The 17,580-nt window shown below is 39.3% G+C and overlaps 1 protein-coding gene across 2 annotated transcripts; it reads right to left on the reverse strand.

Moving 5' to 3' along the window:
* Positions 1 to 3,556: 3,556 nt before the first annotated feature.
* Positions 3,557 to 17,105, reverse strand: LOC112461938 (dual specificity protein phosphatase 22-B-like). Of its 2 annotated transcripts, none has more exons than XM_025027397.1 (8): positions 17,092 to 17,105; positions 12,691 to 13,579; positions 8,549 to 8,665; positions 8,247 to 8,371; positions 7,707 to 7,878; positions 7,374 to 7,555; positions 6,992 to 7,192; positions 3,557 to 6,713 (listed from the first exon to the last, which is right to left on the reverse strand). In XM_025027397.1, the coding sequence occupies exons 2-8, from the start codon at positions 12,709 to 12,711 to the stop codon at positions 6,461 to 6,463; spliced, it is 1,071 nt and encodes a 356-aa protein (XP_024883165.1). In that variant the 5' UTR covers positions 12,712 to 13,579; positions 17,092 to 17,105; the 3' UTR covers positions 3,557 to 6,460. The 2 variants fall into 2 exon arrangements, with proteins under 2 accessions (XP_024883165.1, XP_024883164.1); XM_025027396.1 differs by lacking the exon at positions 17,092 to 17,105 and adding an exon at positions 16,320 to 16,813.
* Between the last annotated feature and the right edge of the window lie 475 nt (positions 17,106 to 17,580).

Below are 17,580 nucleotides of genomic sequence, written 5' to 3' on the forward strand. Positions count from 1 at the left end.
CTACCTACCTACCTACCTACCTACCTACCTACCTACCTACCTACCTATCTACCTATGTGTGATCGTTAACATTGACGCTGTAAAAAAGTAGAACCATCTACGTCGCCTATAGAAAGTGTGCGGGCCCGAGTCACACTGAGCGAATATCCTTGTAGGTTTTCCAAAAATATAGCGATCACAGATTTGTATTCTCGGCTCCTCTTGGACCACTTTGTACGACTAATAAGAGCAACGGGGGGAGGGTGAGGGGGGCGGGGGAGTGAAGAAAAATAAAAATTTCAATAAACAATAAATTTTCTCTCTTGAATCGGGGAAAGTCGCCTGTTCGCTCCGTGAAACCGGGACACACGCTAAATGCATAGATTTAAATTCTTTACGGCTGATCGTCTCTCTGCCCGAATACATCGATCTCTCGTATATCGCGACCTTACAAAATATATGTGTGTGCGTGTGCACGCATATATGTAATAAATATGTATGTGTGTAGGTACGTGGATTTAAATGCGGATGATATGTACGAAAACATCCTCGATCGCCCTCATCTGCGCCCGATCGGCGTTAGCCGTACAGTGTGTTAAGATGCAGCTTGATCATGCGGACTAATTAGCGCGTTTTTATGAAGAACATTAAACGCGAACGTTCTACCGATACCTCACGCCGGAGATAGGCTTGACACTAAAGCCAGACACGTGGCGCAGCTGTTTCACACGGATGCGATCTCAACGGCAGACACTGTTATTGCGACATTAAACTCCGAATTACCCCATTTTCCATGGCATACTATTTTTTCGCAAAATGAAAACTCGTGCCCGATTGTGCGTTCGCAGAGAAACTCGTAATAACGTTCGTGTCATGCCAATTTCCTTGACGGTTATATATGTATAGGATGATTGAGAATTATCCTCTGCTCTTTGTTCTGACTCACGAACAGAGTTGTATTTGATTAATATTGTCTTTTACGTGGATAAAGAAATTATTTAATGTTAATTTTGTTGTTAGATATTCGGGGACCTTAATCGATACTATGCGATTAGTTTTACTTCTAATTACTTTGTTCTTAATATAGAGTGTCTCATATTTATCATATAAATGTTTTAATAGCGCATTTTGTGGAGATTAGAGTAAAAAATCCTAATATTCACGCGTTTATATGCGTATCAATCTGCCGTGAATAATTATCTGTTATTTGTTGGATTTTTATTGCTCAGCACTGAGAAATACATACATGGCGATTTATAGGAATCGAGGCGATAATAAAGGATGGGACTTGTTCTGTTGTGGTATTTATGGATTATTTTTTTAGGAATGCTTAAATAATACATTCGAATATATTAAGAGTTCGCCGATTTGGGTATGATTCAACCATTATTTTTGTATTGAAAACGCGGATCGTATTGGATTATTACATCATTATAGTACATAATTTAACAGTACACAAATCGGATCGAGTAATTCAACAGAAAGCCATGCCATGACGTATGGACCATTTATTAATAATACGTGTGCTTCGCGAATTGCGCGTGCAGTGCTGAATTTTGACTGTTTATATTATCCAACATTATCCGGTTGTTTATATTAACCAACCGGTTATTTATTATTCAAAATGACAATTGCTCTACAACATGTGCAGAGACTATTTGTTGCTTAAAGTAGAAAAGGGTAGCTAAAAACAATATATTTAGTACTGCAGCGGATCTTTTCTCGCATTGTTCTTTCGTCGCGATGTAATAAAATACACGTCGCGTACAGTTAATGTTAGAACTGCCGCCTTAAGTACCGCACGGTCGTTATTCTGGTGATTAGTCGCGCGCGCAAGTGTAATTAACTGTATCTTCATGCATTAAAGTTGTGTGAGTGTCAATGAAGAAGCGACAACGAAGAAATAAGAGACAGGGAGAAGGCCTTGGCGGCATCGAGCGGTGGTTAAGCATTTGTTGGGTACATTTTTATTTGCGGAATTAATCAATTATTTCCATTTATTCGGCTCGTTTATTTGAGTGATCTATATAAGAATTAGAAAAAAGACTTATTTAGAAAATATTGTAAAGATTTATGCTTAAAAACATTTTTTTGGCAGTCGTATAATTATTTTATTAACTATCTAATTGAAAAATTGAGTGTGTGGAATAATTATTTTTCGAGATTTAAATTATTTTAGACGCTGCTACAATTTGAATTTTATATTTCTATTTTGCAGATCAATGTATTGTTATTATTATACGTCGTTGCGCGTGATATCGGTATAAAGTCTCAAATTACCTTTTACTTTAATCTGATAATGGGTTCGTAAATATTACGGATAGATACAACAGATTTATTGCCTTGAAATGGATCGGTTATATATATAGGACACACATTGATACTCACAAATATTTAATTGTGGGAAATGTGTAACCGTTCATCGATCTATTATGCAGTCACAAATGCACAAACTACAAAACTCATAGGGTTTATTGTTGTTAATGTATTATTAACCGGTTTGGTCATTTATTGGCTCATTTCGGTGTCGTATTAAATAATAGAATATTAATTAAAATACCATGCAAACAAAATGCCATTCAAAACTTTTAGGAAAAGTTTTACATTCGCATAAATAAAAAACAGGTAGAAAATAGTTTGGTTATAAGGTTATAACAGAGCTTTTGTAGAGCAATAGTTTGATAAAAAATGATAAATAATGCTGCAGTACTATTTAATCTTTAGCTACACGCGTTATTTTTAGTAACGTACATCTCGCATAACTGAGAAAATATATAACAAAAATAGCGCTTGTGTGAAAATTTCAGCCAGAATGACCCATATATATCTTTATTATATATAAATGCATATATACGCGTGTGTATATTTATGTGTAATAGGAATAAATTTATGTATGCCCAAAAACACGTAGAAAAAGTTGATATTTATCTGCGTTAATGTAAATATTTTTTTATTTTTCCTTCCCACATATTTTTAAAATAGAATTTTAGGTCTCCCTATATAGATATATTCTTCTTAAATATATAAAGAACTAGATAATACATAGTTATATAAAATTGTGTAAAAAAGAAAGAAGGAAATGGTCAACAATTTTTTCAATATGCAGCAAACTTAAAGAACAATTTGATTATAACACTATACAGTATGTTATAATCAAATGGCAGATTTTGACTAATTTATTTAAAGAAACTGCATTAATAATTATTAATTGCACATGTTCTTATAATGTTCCGATTTTATATTAATCTTTCAATAGTCTACTCATCCATATTTATATACTGACTTTATATTACTTGAAATAAAACAGAAAGGTATAAGATATCCAATAATTATTTCGTCACAGCTAGAATAAAACTTTTTATGTAGATTATTTCAGAATTACATATCGATATAAAATGCATTATGTTAAAATAACTTTTAATGCATTAGATATTAAAAAATTCTGCTAATATTTTGGTAATATATAGAAATATTTAATAAGTTACTTATTTTAACAAAAATTTTAAAATAAATAATTTTCTAAATATAACTTTTGTAAGAGTATACCAAAATCAATATTTGATATTTAAATGGGCAATTTAATATCAACATTGTATTAGCGTAAAAATTTTATCTGGGAAGCTATTGGAAATGTGATATGTCGTATAAAACAAATGAAAAAATGATGACAAGAGAGATTAATTCTCAAACGTACAAACTTTATGCAAGTACAATTTTTATATCCCCAATTTTAGTACTCGATGTTATCTTCGAGAAAGAATTATTTAAGAACAGATTTCATATACGACTAGTTAGATTTAATTATTGTATGTAGATTGTGTCACCTAATTATAAGTAGTGCGACAGCACGCAAAAATGAGCGCCATGCGCTATTGTGTACCAACCGGTATGTAAATAGCCTTCGTCATTCCGAAATATTTAACGCATTATAAAATAAATGCCGAATATTCTTTCCCTTGCATTTCAAAATGTATATATATAATATATGAGAAACTAAAAATAGAATCAGCTGAGCAGCAAAAATCTATATCACGTGAAAATGAGTAATAGATGACAGATCAATACAGCCTAAGCGTGCGAACGTTGCACGGTACCATTAGTCAACTTGGCTTATAACTCGAAATTATTGCGACCTTGACATTTTAATACTAATTGTAAGATTTTCTATTCTCCAGAATATACGTGATTGAAAGCATTTTACGGTGATAATGAAACACTCTATATACATATATGTATGTATATATATTATCATTTTTTTGTAAAATATTGCTTTCTCTTCAGTTATTTTGTAGATAACTACAACCCTTCATCTTCATCTAATTCAAATTCAATAAAATTTGAGTTGATGTAATCTAACAATCTTAAAAGTTTGCTCTTACAATTAAATAATAATTTGTATCTCTAATTATTCTGTCTTTTTAATATATATCTTTTTAATATATAGTATAATAAAGTTAATTTTTATGAATTTGTTTATCTTTTATTGGTCGAACACAACTCCTGTGCTAATTGTTAAAAAAATATCTTAAGAATTTATTATTTTCTTGCAGGAGTGTCTATAGAATGTTTGTGAATCCAACTTTGTTCGTGAATAACATGAATGTTTCTTTAAAAAATGTACACGAATAATGGCAGAAAAAATGTGCATTCGATAAGATCGGCTGGTGTAACGACTGCTTGCACATCGAATAATTTGTCGCGACTCATAGCTGCCCGCGTGTACGTGAAACGTACATGAAAACGATTAAAAAACGATCTACGTTACTTTATCGTGCACACTAGTAATACTGAGGGGGATCGAAGCGACGTTATCCTAAATCTCGACTCATTCGTAAACGACTGGTGCTCGTGCTGACGAGACAACAACAACAGTTTTGCCTAATGCCTATATACTACAACTTTACTTGTATATAATAATATAATTGCGATCACCGACGACCAACGCGCTTATAAAATTTTCTGAAAGCCCTTCGCACAACAATGTACGTGAACGTTTCCAACATGTGTGTATGTGTATAGTATATATATGTATGTAATTATCCCTGCTTCTTCAACAACTTGTGATAAAACAGTGCGATCTCGCTAGAAAGCCAACAATCATATGGACGGTTGCGAACGAAATTAATGGAACAGGTTTGTGGAACGAAGATTCTTCATTTTCTACGAACGTAATCGCGCAAAACCGTTCGGTCTTTCGTACGACAAATTTTTGAATCGCGTATGGATCTGGAAGCAATCTTTTTTTTTTATATTCTCATTCTCTTTTAACACGTCACGACTCACCTACATTCACTCACACACACACACACACACACACACACACACACACACACACGCACACACACACACACACGCCGCAAGTTCTATCGAAAAATATTCTTCGACAGCTCTTCACTTTACGCTACGCGATCAATTTCAAAACTATCAAGCTACATTTGAGCGCTCATGTGTTCGATTATATATATTTTTTCCTTTTCTAATTAATCCTTTGGGAACGTTGTTGTATGTATTGCATAATTGCCGCTTTGAGCAATATTCTTTTTCACAACCAATGATTAGGTGGTAACGATTCGCGCATTATCTCCGAGGGAGAAATTGCACGCGGGAATCGTTAACGAGCGCATTATTAGCGCGATTGAACGACGCCGTAAAAAGCGCGAAATAACCAGTCGCACTTAATTGCACGCAATTATCGTTGTAACCGATAAAGCCCCAAAGGATTAATACCATGTCCCGAATGTGTCAATCTTTCCAATTTACTACTTCACCTCACACATCGATCCGTTACGCGAGCGTACTAATTCAACCTCGTGATATATTTGAATAACAGATTGTCACAGTATCCATCGATGTCGTTACTCGTATCTCTCCGTTGAGAGAATCTAATCATCAGGACGAAGATAATCGTAGGACGCGAAATTTAAAACACAAAGTGTTCCCGATGCGTACGAAGAGAATCTCGTTGTTTCCCATCCCATTCGCGGTAAAAGCACTTTCTCGCTGAGTATAAGCAACAACATGTAACAACTTGTATAAGTCAATGTCACCAACAATTTCCAACAACGCGTTACGCGCATGTATCGTCGTTTTCCTCGCCGACCCGAGTTCAAATCGAGCCGACACATACCATCTTGCAAAATCACATAGATCATTATTTATCCGTAATAGTGTTTCAAACTCCGCCGGATTATACGTTCCACTAAATATCCCAAATGTCCCAAACATGTAAAAAACATTCGCAGGCACGTCTTTATATAATTCATAGATACCTTCATCGAAATCTTTCCTTTCTCTTTTACCGGAAATTTCCTCCCAGGACTCATCCAAATAATCGCGTCCAAAAAATGATAGCAAATTCGTAATTTAATCTGCCGACGATGAAGAGCGCATAATGTTGGTGGTAAAATCCTCGAGCGGTTCGCCGATCTCCTTCGGCTCGTTATTCCATCAGGCTCGACAGAGAACCGCGCAAGTCCCGCTGCTACGTCATTGTCGAAGGATGGGATTCCGGTGAATCCGGTGGTACCGGCAACTGCGGCGTCTGCCGATTCGAGAGTCGCCTCGGCCAGCATTGCGGCGAGACCGGCGGCGTCGGTCTCGGCGTGTTCGGAGCGGAACCGGCGGTCAATCGCCAGTTGCTACTGGAGAACGCGCTCGATCTGCCCACGGCGGAGAGGCTGGCGTTGCTGCTGCTGCAAGCCACTGCCGCCGAAAGGTCCACCCTCGACGCAGTTCTGTGTGTGATCAACGTTAATCAACTTTCGGAAAACTTGAAAAACGCCTTTGCAGCATCCAAATAACGTTCGAAAATAAATATGATATTTATTTTCCATATTTTAATAAACAACCTACTTTCTTTGTAAGAAAATATCTCTTTTCTTTTTAATCTTATCTTATTTTTATAAATGTAAATGTGGCAATTAAAGTACTAAGTCGTAACGTTTTCAATTAAATAATTTCATATAGATACGAAAAAGCGAAGATAAGATCTTCCGGAAAGGATTACTGTTACCTAGAAGGTGGAGCGGATCCTCCGGTGTAAGAATGCAATCCTGCCGGTCCACTCCGTGGTCTCGATGTGGACACAATGCTGGATGATCTGTGCAAAGCCGGCGAGGGTGGTGCGGACGGAAGCATCCGGGGTGTTTGCGGAGGTGTCCTGCCGGATGACGCGCTTCCGATACTGCTGGTGGATGACTTTCTTCTTAAAGTCCTGCAAATTTATATACATTGTTTATTCTACACTGCAGTCTTTATCATCTTCGTTTTTTATTAAATTTTCTAGTGCTTATATAAATTGTTTATAGACGTAGTTTTTTGCTACATTATATATATTATTGAATATAATAAAAATATGTACATCGCTTTATAATTAAAAATTTTGATATAATTACCTCTTAGAAGTTGCCTGACGGCAAAGCCCGGTTGGACAAGTGCGTCCCATGGCGCACTTACCCTCGCACACCTCTTTCGCTAGGGCCAGCGTTTCGTAATTCCTCAGGGTAGAGCTGCAGACCTCGGCGTCGGATTCGGCAAGAGCGAGGCTGGGAAATCGCTCTTTCAACCTATTACGCTCCTGCATCAAGATATAATACAATATAGAAATCTAATTTGATGATGTAAATGTAAAATAACATCGACTACGATTTGAAGATTTCTGATAGAATAGAGTACTGATACGAGAAGACTTTTTCGTAACTACATTCCGGCGTTTGTTTATTACTTACGTCTTGTAAGCGGCTAGATTCGAAGTCCTTGAGCTGCTGTTGAAAACCGGCATTCGGATTTGCAATGGATCGACCGACCCTAACGACTTTAAGCGCCTCTTTCCAGGAGAGATTAGTAATGCTCATGATGTAGGCCACCGCTACTGTCACGCTCCTCGACATTCCTGCAAGACTGAAAAAAATTATCTTTATTCATAAAAATTTTCATTTTATTTTATACTTTTATAAATCGCAATTTTGTAAAATTTTGAAATACTCTATATTGTCAAAATCGTTGGATGTTCTTCTAATCACAATTTCTTGGACCAATTTACACCTTCCTTAAGTTAACAAAATTTACTTTCCGTCTACTTCTCGTTAACAAAATTTACTCCTCTAATTGCTAATCATTTGAAAATTATAGATATTTTAAAATTTTCAATATTTTATTACATTAAGGAAAAGTATATTTAAAAATCGATAAAAAAAATTCTACAGGAAAGGACATCCCAGCAATTTCGAGACATTCCGTATTTATTACAACAATGAATATATATCTACCAATGGATCAGAACGTTTCCACCGCGAAGACGGGCGGAATGAATGAAGTCGTTGCACAGAGAAAAATACTGCGTTAAGTTCTGATCGGGACTGTCGGCGGCCAAGATGCATAGGTAATGCTTGTCCTGAAACGCAATCGGAGATTTAGTCCGAGTATATTTATTTTTGTACAAAAATATAAACGTTTCTAATCTGAAGTCTTCCGTTAATTACCCAACTATAGCTATTGATTCTCAAATTCGGTACATGCTTTATCCGGCCACACTTTGTGCTATACGCTGCTATATATCATTTGTACTCACGGAATGCAAACGGCGGGCCGTGTCGTGAATAGCCAGAATATGCGTGATTTCGAAACGCTCCAGCTGATCGGCGTCCTTGCTGTCCTGATAATTACCTATATAAAGACCAGGAAGCACCTGCGAACAATAACGCGAGGGAATTGCGGAGATGCACACATTTTGCGACGAGTTTTAATTGATATACGTTAACTGATTGTCAACGTTTGACATTAGATAATTCTTAAAAGACGAGGTCTTAAAAGAAAAGGAAATATTGATTTAATTAGTTGTTTTCTATTAAATAATTCCGTTTAAAATCCTTTAAAGTTATCTTTTTCTTTATAGAGAGCTAATTATATTTAATTGTCGTTCCGGATTGTAAATGCTATTAAATAAGCGCTATAAAATAAGGCTAGCGGATCTTCGTTAAACGCATTTGTTTCCTCTCGTCGCAACGGGGGTTTCCTTTTTATAGCGTGACTATAAGTTCCATTCTGACCGAAGGATTGACTTCACGTCTTTATTACTCGACAACTTGTTTAAACGCATTTCAATATAACGACTTACCTAGCGCTGTCGTAACCTCGCGCTTAACGACCGACATAATACGCTTGATAATAATAAAATTTTACGTCTAGTAACGCGCGATCGTACAGCTCGTAATTGCGAAACGGAAGTGCAAGAGATAAGCCTGACAGAGAAATGTTGCGAAATGAAACTTCATTTACGCTAATCCCCCTTCGACGATGATTTATAAAATATACGATACATTTCGCGATGAGGATCGTTAAATGAATAAATAATCAGTCGATAATTTTATGTGGTCTCGTTGTAGCTTTTAATGTATATTTCTTCCTCGAAAGGAAACCGCAATTTATAATTTTACTCATCTTCTACTTTAATATAAATTATGTACATATATAAAGCATAATATCTTTCGATAATTCGTTGATTGTATTAAATAGAAAATATCATATATGTAAACGCGTCGGCTTTATTTTAAAATAAAATTATATAATCACAAGATTTAACAACGACGGAACATACAAGTTTAGCAATTTCAGAAAGACGAAAGGAAACGTGTTGAAACAATTAACTTAGTTAAAGCAACGCAGTATTTATAATTGTCTCAATTTTACTTGATACATTTTTTCTACTACAAAATATAAAGTTCAATTATTTAAAACGGAATTTACATCCACGTGACTTTTTTCCCTTAAATTATGTTGCCCGATAATGTCAAAGTTTCTCGTATCTTTTACGACGTATCTTATAAATTATGATATAGTGTTTTTGTTTGTATATCTTATAGCAACATTGTACATCACGATTATATATCGAAGCATATGAGCCGCATATTATCTCGTTGCGGTCCATTTTATCCCACGATCGCTCGAAGATCCTCGTTCTCCAGCGGACTGGGATCGTGTTCGTGAAGTGTCGCGTTCTCATGATCATCTCGAAGAAATTCCTGAGCGAGTACGTCGATAACGTTCAATTTTTCCTTTCTTTTCTTTTTGCAAGTTTTTGTCATGCATTTGATCTTCTTGCATCGATTACGGGACAAGTTTCGCCGGTAGCTTCCACTGGGTAGGTTGTCAGCTTTCTTCGTAGCAATCTTCGCAGCATCCGTGATCGTCATTGCGTTAACCGCTGGCGGGATAGCGTCGGTGGTTGTAAAGCCAATATCCGCGAAACGTTGCGGCGTCGTTGATTCCGACGTAGGGTTCAGATTGTTCAGCAGAGTACTCGCGAGGACGTTGGTAGTGCCAACAGGAATAAATAGGCTTTTCAGGATAGACGATTTGACAAACTTTATGCGTGCTTCGTACCTAAGCAATGACGATCCTACTTTTTTCCAATCGTCCCGTTTTCGGCAGCTGCATTTCTTTCTTCGTTTACGGCGCGGGCGCGATCCGCGCTTCGCGAAGGATTCGACGATCTTCTCGCGATCGGCCGTCTCCCTCGTCGTTGGGTTTACCGATCTTCGATGCCCGGTTTTCTCGTCGACCCCGGCCCCGGCCAGCTTCGCGTCCACGGCGTATCTCGATTGAAAATGAGGTCGGGACACCGGAAGTAACAGAACGGATGACGGCAAGTTCGGGATGTTTCTCGATGAATGTATGAGGAGGGTTTCGATGTCACCGGATGGATGATAGGTGGATCGCGATGTCTCGTCGAGCGATCGATGCCCCGATGCTATCTGCACGCTGCCGTGAATCGCGCAAACACACCAGGAGACCACGAGCGATCGGAATCGCATTTTCGCCAACAATGCCGGCTGCACGACAGCTTGTTTATCGTTATTTTTTCTTCATTAGACGGACGTGTCGTTCTCCCGTGTTTTACGCTTTGATTTCCGGATTTCCCTCCTCTCTTTGTTTGTGATCGATCGATTGACCGCGGATCGCGTGACGACAGCCGCCAGCCGCTCGGTAGATCGCTCGCTGTGGTCTCGTCGATTCGGTCGTTCCTTCTCGTCTAAAATCAACGCGTGAAGAAACGGAGGAGGGAGCAGACTCGGTGACTGCAACACCGGGGTAGAGGAGAGGGTAATCAACGCGCGATAAGAACATTTCGAATGAAATTAAATCGCGGGGGAACCGAGACTAACGACCCGCGCCGGGAGAGAATGGGTATTTTCGAGGTAGCCCATTGCGACGAGAAAATAAATGTCACACACGCGAACGGTCCAAGTGATTACCACGCTAGATTGCTTCTCTGAACGTCTTAATTTGCTTATCGCCCATCGCGTTAACCCGATCCTCCAACTCAATGAAAGAAAAAAAAACGATCCTCATCGCGCCGCATCGTTAAAAACTGAATCAATATTAGTCGCGGATAATCGTGGAATGAGGAAACAACGCGGGTGGGATTTCATTAATGTATGCCGCCCATCTGTAGCTAAACGCCTTTCATCAAAATTCAATATTTGCCAAACAGTAAGTTAATCTAAGATTACCGCATCACGTCGACGGCCATTACGAATCCATCACGCAGCTTTGTATTAGCATTTCTCCCTCAGTGTGACCTGGATTTCTTTCGTCATCTAATCGTAAGTAATCTTTCATCCAAGCAGACGTCGAAAGAGGCTCGATATTTTAACTTAATATACTGCCGAGGAGGGAGAGAACGATAAAAATGTCTGACGACTTGTCTAGGGTCATGGTCTAGGAAGCGCGATTTTATACCTAACCTTTATGAGCGCCCTTGATTATGGAGTATCTAATGTCTAGTGGAGGCAAATTAGGTTTTTATCTCGGAACCGGTTAAAACTACTCGGATTTGAACGCTTTTTTTTTTAATGTAGGTAATTAAAAACACTACAATGTTTATGGGTTAAAAATTGACGCTAATTGTTTATTTAATAAATTTTCAGGTTTATTTTAATTATTTATTTAAAGCGTCAATTTTTTTTAATCATAAACATTGGCTATGAAAAAAAAATCTCACCCCGTTGCGACGAGAGGAAACAGATGCGTTTAACGAAGATCCGCTAGCCTTATTTTATAACGCTTATTTAATAGCATATTTACAATCCGGAACAACAATTAAATATAATTAACTCTCTATAAAGAAAAAGATAACTTTAAACGATTTTAAACGGAATTATTTAATAGAAAACAACTAATTAAATCAATATTTCCTTTTCTTTTAAGACCTCGTCTTTTAAGACAAGTTGCTTTAGACGCTCGGATACTTTGTTAAATCTTCTGTATACAGTGCCCAATTAATTGCTGTCTATTAATACGCTAAAGAAGACGATACGAGAAGATAGAAACAAATCGAATATCTTAAAACAGTAAAGGTAAAGAAGCCCTCAGATATTCAATTAACAGATAATGAGAAAGACTGATCATTAAAAATGCAGGAAACAGAGGATGAAATATTATCAAATAAATTATTCGGGAGTTGTTAAATAAATGCAAATTAAATATCGAACGTTTCGACTCCGCTTTGGGATTTGTGCCCACCGAAAAGCGGTCCAAAGCGGTAAATATTTAATATATTCATTTCACAAAGAATAAGACGTCCTATACGATTTCTAGACTATCTCCCGAACTCGATCCAAGTTTCTGCCGGTATGAAAAATGCATGTTTCCTTTAGCTAAACGACTATCGATCTAAAAGTACAAGCTTCTTGATAAAAAAGAATTTCTCACCTTGTTCATGCCATTCCCCATGATGCCGGCGCGATGGTGAGCGCGTTCTTAGTTTATCTGCTGTTTAAAAACGCGACAGGTCGTGCACAGGTCTTCGTTCAGCCGTCGTCATCTTCAGTCTCTTGAGTTTATTTCTCGACGATCCGATTCGATCCTCATGGGCAAGGAGGTGGTGTTGTTTGTCAAGCAGCATCGTCGACGAACAGATCGAGGCTCCGGTAAGCTGACGCGTATTCGCTCGTATCATCGGCGGCACGCAGCGCGAAAATGCATGGACAACGTGTCTCTCGATTCCATCCACCTTTTCCTTCGACATTCGCAGTATTATCACTCTCTCTCTCTATCTTTGTCTCTGTTCTTTTGTCTGTCGCCTTGATAATTTACGTTATTACTCTAACACGGTAATCGGCGTGTTAGATTTATTCCAGCTCCCGATAACATTATCATGCATGACGTTATTCTGAATTTTCTACGCTGGAAGAGTCTCCGTCTCGCTTATCACTTTTGCAATCGTGCCTCTCGATAACGCGGGACAGCTGCATCTGTCTATGTAATGCGAGGCTGCGTTTCAGGGAACGGGGGCATCCGGCACGTTCTGATTCTCAAAGCGCGAGGGCGCATTTATATTCACGACTTGCTTTTCGCGGCCCCTTTATCGAAGAACTCCCGTATGGTTGTCTCAACGGGGAAGATTCCATTTACATGCGGATTCTGCCTCGCCTGGCCTCGGGCGGCCACGGGAAACGAAAAGGAGCCGTGTTTTAAGCGGACCTTCGGCGCGCGAGCCGGAGCGATCGACTTTCTAATGCACAAAGCGGTGTCTATGTAGTGGTGTGTCTCGAAAAAATAGAACCGTCTTTAGGAAGTTACCTGCTGCGATCGTGACGTTCTGCAAGAAAGAAAAAAATATCGGTTAAAAGACGTGGACGAGATAGATGGCTGGCGCAGCGAAAATAACGCGGTGGAAGGAATTTGTCTTGGGTATCGATTAGCGATACGTGGTGCAAGATTGCCTCGCATGAGGAAGGAAACGTGCGCTTGTTCTTTCGAGAAAGTGGGACAAGTTATTGATAAATTGCCGGCGTTCCCGACGTGTGTCGCGTGATCTCGGTAGTCGTCTTAAAAATGACGCGAACGCAAACCGAGGAATTTAATTTCGCGAGCGAACAACGACGCGCTTTTAAGTTACGTACGTCGGGAGCACAGCTGCATCATCGCAGAACACGGAAATAGCGAACACTCGTGGCACGAAATGGTGGCCTGATGAATGGCAACGAAATTTTTAAAATCTTGAAAAAAAAACCAGCTGGCATTGTTTCAGAAAACGGACAAGGACGGGGTTTAAAGAACACGAGCTTATATTGATTACTTTAAGATCAATAAGATGGATTGTAAGGACTGGCAGTACGTTAACCCACTTTGCCAACCGGGTGGTAGATTTAATGGTGTCCAACGCGTCCAGATTCAGTTGCATTCAATGTTTAAATTTCCGTGCAATATCTAAGAGGTGCGATTGATCGCACAGAGAAAATTCTGTTCACTGTCACGGACACCGAGCCGCGATATTTCCTCTGGCAGAAAAATAGCGCTCCCGTGGCCAAAGTGGCGCATAGGAATAGACGTGTTTTGCTTGTACACACTACTCGAATATGGCAGAAGCGCGAGGCTGCATATGCGTTTATGTAAATTCTAGCTCAATATATTGGCTCGGTGCTGACGGGATGCATTTTGCTGCATGACGGCAAAACACACTTTGCGTTGCAGCATGCGCTCTGATTTCGCTCGCCAAGACGAAACATATCGAATGCTCGAAACGCGCGAGATGTAGCATGTATAGCACTTTGTTTGCTCACAAGTGTTTACTTTCGATGAAACGCAATCGAATATTGACGTAATTGCGATACGACGACGTCCAAGAAATTTCGCCTTTTCAGTTGGAACGTATATTAATTTGGTCGACTGCCAAGAAAGAAGTTGAAACTACATTGACGTGGCTGAAAGTTATATTAATTGCAACCACAACTCACGGGCACTTCACGACGACCTCGTAACTTAATGCCACGTCGCTAGTTAGTAAGTATGAATTATGAGTTTTAATCTATTGCAGTCACACAAGGATATAAATAACAATCTTACAATTAGTTAAAGAGATACGTGGAAGGAGACTTAAATACGTGAAAGAATTAAAAAAATTCTTTTAAATGGAGCTTCAGAAAAGATTTTCAAATAAAAAAAAAAAATAATTTTAAACATAATTTCAGAAACGCTTATTTATATTAAAAACTAACAGTCCTTTAAATGTAATATATAACAAATTTTAAATATGTCACGAGGCGTGTGCTTTTATCTTTTTTTTTTTTTAATCTCGAATTAATACTACAATCATTAAACAGCTGGTAATTTAATATTTGAAAGTTAAACACTGGAAAGTTTAAAGGATTATTTTCATTAAATTACATTTTCAACATTTTCGAAAATCATTTTATTCACAATAAAACTTTTGTCCCGAAAATGAAACATTGGCTGTTAATAGATTAACACTCCATCGTGATGAGAAGCCATAAATTAGTGATTGCAATACCGGAATAAGGTAATAATTTTTCATTATTTATCTATATACGTGATTTAATCTCTGATCGCTGATATCAGTATTATGTTATCGGCGTTATATATGTACGTGTAAAGAGGTTTGCATAATACAAAAATGAATACAATAATAAATATACATAAAAATACATATTTGATTTATTGCGGTTACAATCAATGAAAGACTATAAAGTTCTCTAATTAGCCTAATCTAATAATACTCTATATAAAATGTAATTTATTTTAGAGAGAGTATTTCATCATTTCGGAGAGCGAAATATCGGTATTACAATCACTGGCATGAACATGAATAATCTCCCATCAGAATATTCGATATCGTCCAGATTTGTGGATATATTCGCAACTGGGAGGCCGCTCTATGTTGCTACTGTATAAAAGTTATCAATTTGCCATTCAGATTCAAATGCAATTGCATGCTAAAGCGCAGCGTGCGTCCCACGATGTTGACCTACTCTTAAAATAAAACTATGAGCCGATATATATGTGCGGCCGGCAAATCCAGTGAAAACCAATCGTACCCGACGAATCGGATGCTGTCACTCGAAACGTTTGTGCGGTAAATTTTTTCTCTCATGCAGATCAATCGCATAGAATTAATTCGTTAAAATCGAGGGTGCCAAAGACGCACGTCATAAAATCCTTTCGTGAATTATTATCTAGATCGACCATTGGATTCCCTTTGATCTCAATCTCTCATCTCGCTTTGATTACCTCGCATGCATATCGCGATTTAGCTGTAATTAAGCTAAAAGCTGTACGTATTATAAATGATGCGGCAAATTTGCACCCAACTGATATTTCTCTCAATACAGAAGGACGAGATGAATGCTTAAACGAACGAAGATATTAGAACATTTATTTACGTACGAAATAACAAGATAGCTATGAAGATTAACAAATAATCTCATCACTCGCGATGAACGAACGCTTCGTTAAGAAATGCGTCTGACTCGACACGTTCAAGATCAAACGAAAGTCCGAAAAGATAAAGGATAAAAAGAGCGATTCGATTCGAGACGCACCTGCACAATTCACGTTCCACACTGATAGCGCAAGAAGGACGTCAGGGAAAATCCCTTTGGGAGAGATTGCTCTCCGTTATCGCGGATTAGCTCGTTGCACTCGCGGGACGCTATCTCTTTCTCTCGCTCTCTATCTCTCTATCTATCTATCTCATTCTCTTTCTCCGAGACCAGCCGGAACGGACGAGAAACCGTTTGCACTTCGCTCAACCGCTTCCGCGAGGAGAAATTCCCAAGGCGGCCGATCGCGACGGATCACGCCTCTTTAATTCCATCGTTCGGTTACACTTCCAGCCTCGTCTGTCACACACCGTTGCAGCGGATTGCACCGCAATTCGTGTGCGTTCCTATCTCCTTCTCTTTCCTATCCCTCTCCCCCTTTCTTTCCCTCTCGCTCTCTCTCTTTCTCTTTCAGCGACTCGACGGAAGGGCGCTTCGTACGAAAACTACCCCGCTCTCGGCGAGGTGCAGCGCGCGAGGAGCAAACGCAGGGGTTTTCCCGGTGGTAATAAGCGAGGGGTGAAAAAAGAGTAGAGAGAAGGAGAAAGAGAGAAAAAGAGAGAAAGAGAGAGAAAAAAGGCGGGGTGCGCGTAAAGTGGGGGAAACTGGACTGCGACGACGAGGAGAAGCAGGGGAGGGTAGTGGAACAGCGGCTAGAGCAACGTGCAGGATAGTGGGGTAGATCCTATCAACGCGCGCGAACAGCCTGTCTCGAATGCGCGTTTCGCCAGTTTTGACATGGCACGGCTCGTCCTGTGGCAGGATCCCGCACCTGAGACACCTGAGGACGCCTGGGAGCGCCGTCGGGACCAGACGGATGACAGACGACGAAGAACGACGATCCACACGTCGCGAGGACGGTCGCAGACTCGCACACTCGGAGGACGCACACCTTGAGCTCTTGAAGCACTATTACGATCGATTGTCGCGGTGGATGACGTTTAGCCCGACAGGCTAGATCAGCCCGACGTGTCGGTGGCGAGACACCGTCGGGAGGGACATTCCGGCCGTCCTTCTCGAGGAACTATAATCTCGCCCGCCGCGCTGGGCCCGGAACCGAAGATAGCGTCTGGATCCGCGGCGAAAGACAGAGGGAGAATCATACTCTTTCTCTCCCTTTCTCTTTAGGAGCCGACGCAGACGCCGCGAATGCCCAACGTCGTCGTTCTCACCCCGTTCGCGGGAATCTGCGTCCCGTTCAAATTCATTGCCATGAGGTGGGCGAGGATGAAGGTGGAAATCTCGTAACAGATTTGTCGCC

This window comes from Temnothorax curvispinosus, unplaced genomic scaffold, assembly GCF_003070985.1.
Source record: "Temnothorax curvispinosus isolate PA1 unplaced genomic scaffold, ASM307098v1 QBEX01011887.1, whole genome shotgun sequence".
Lineage (NCBI taxonomy): Eukaryota > Metazoa > Arthropoda > Insecta > Hymenoptera > Formicidae > Temnothorax > Temnothorax curvispinosus.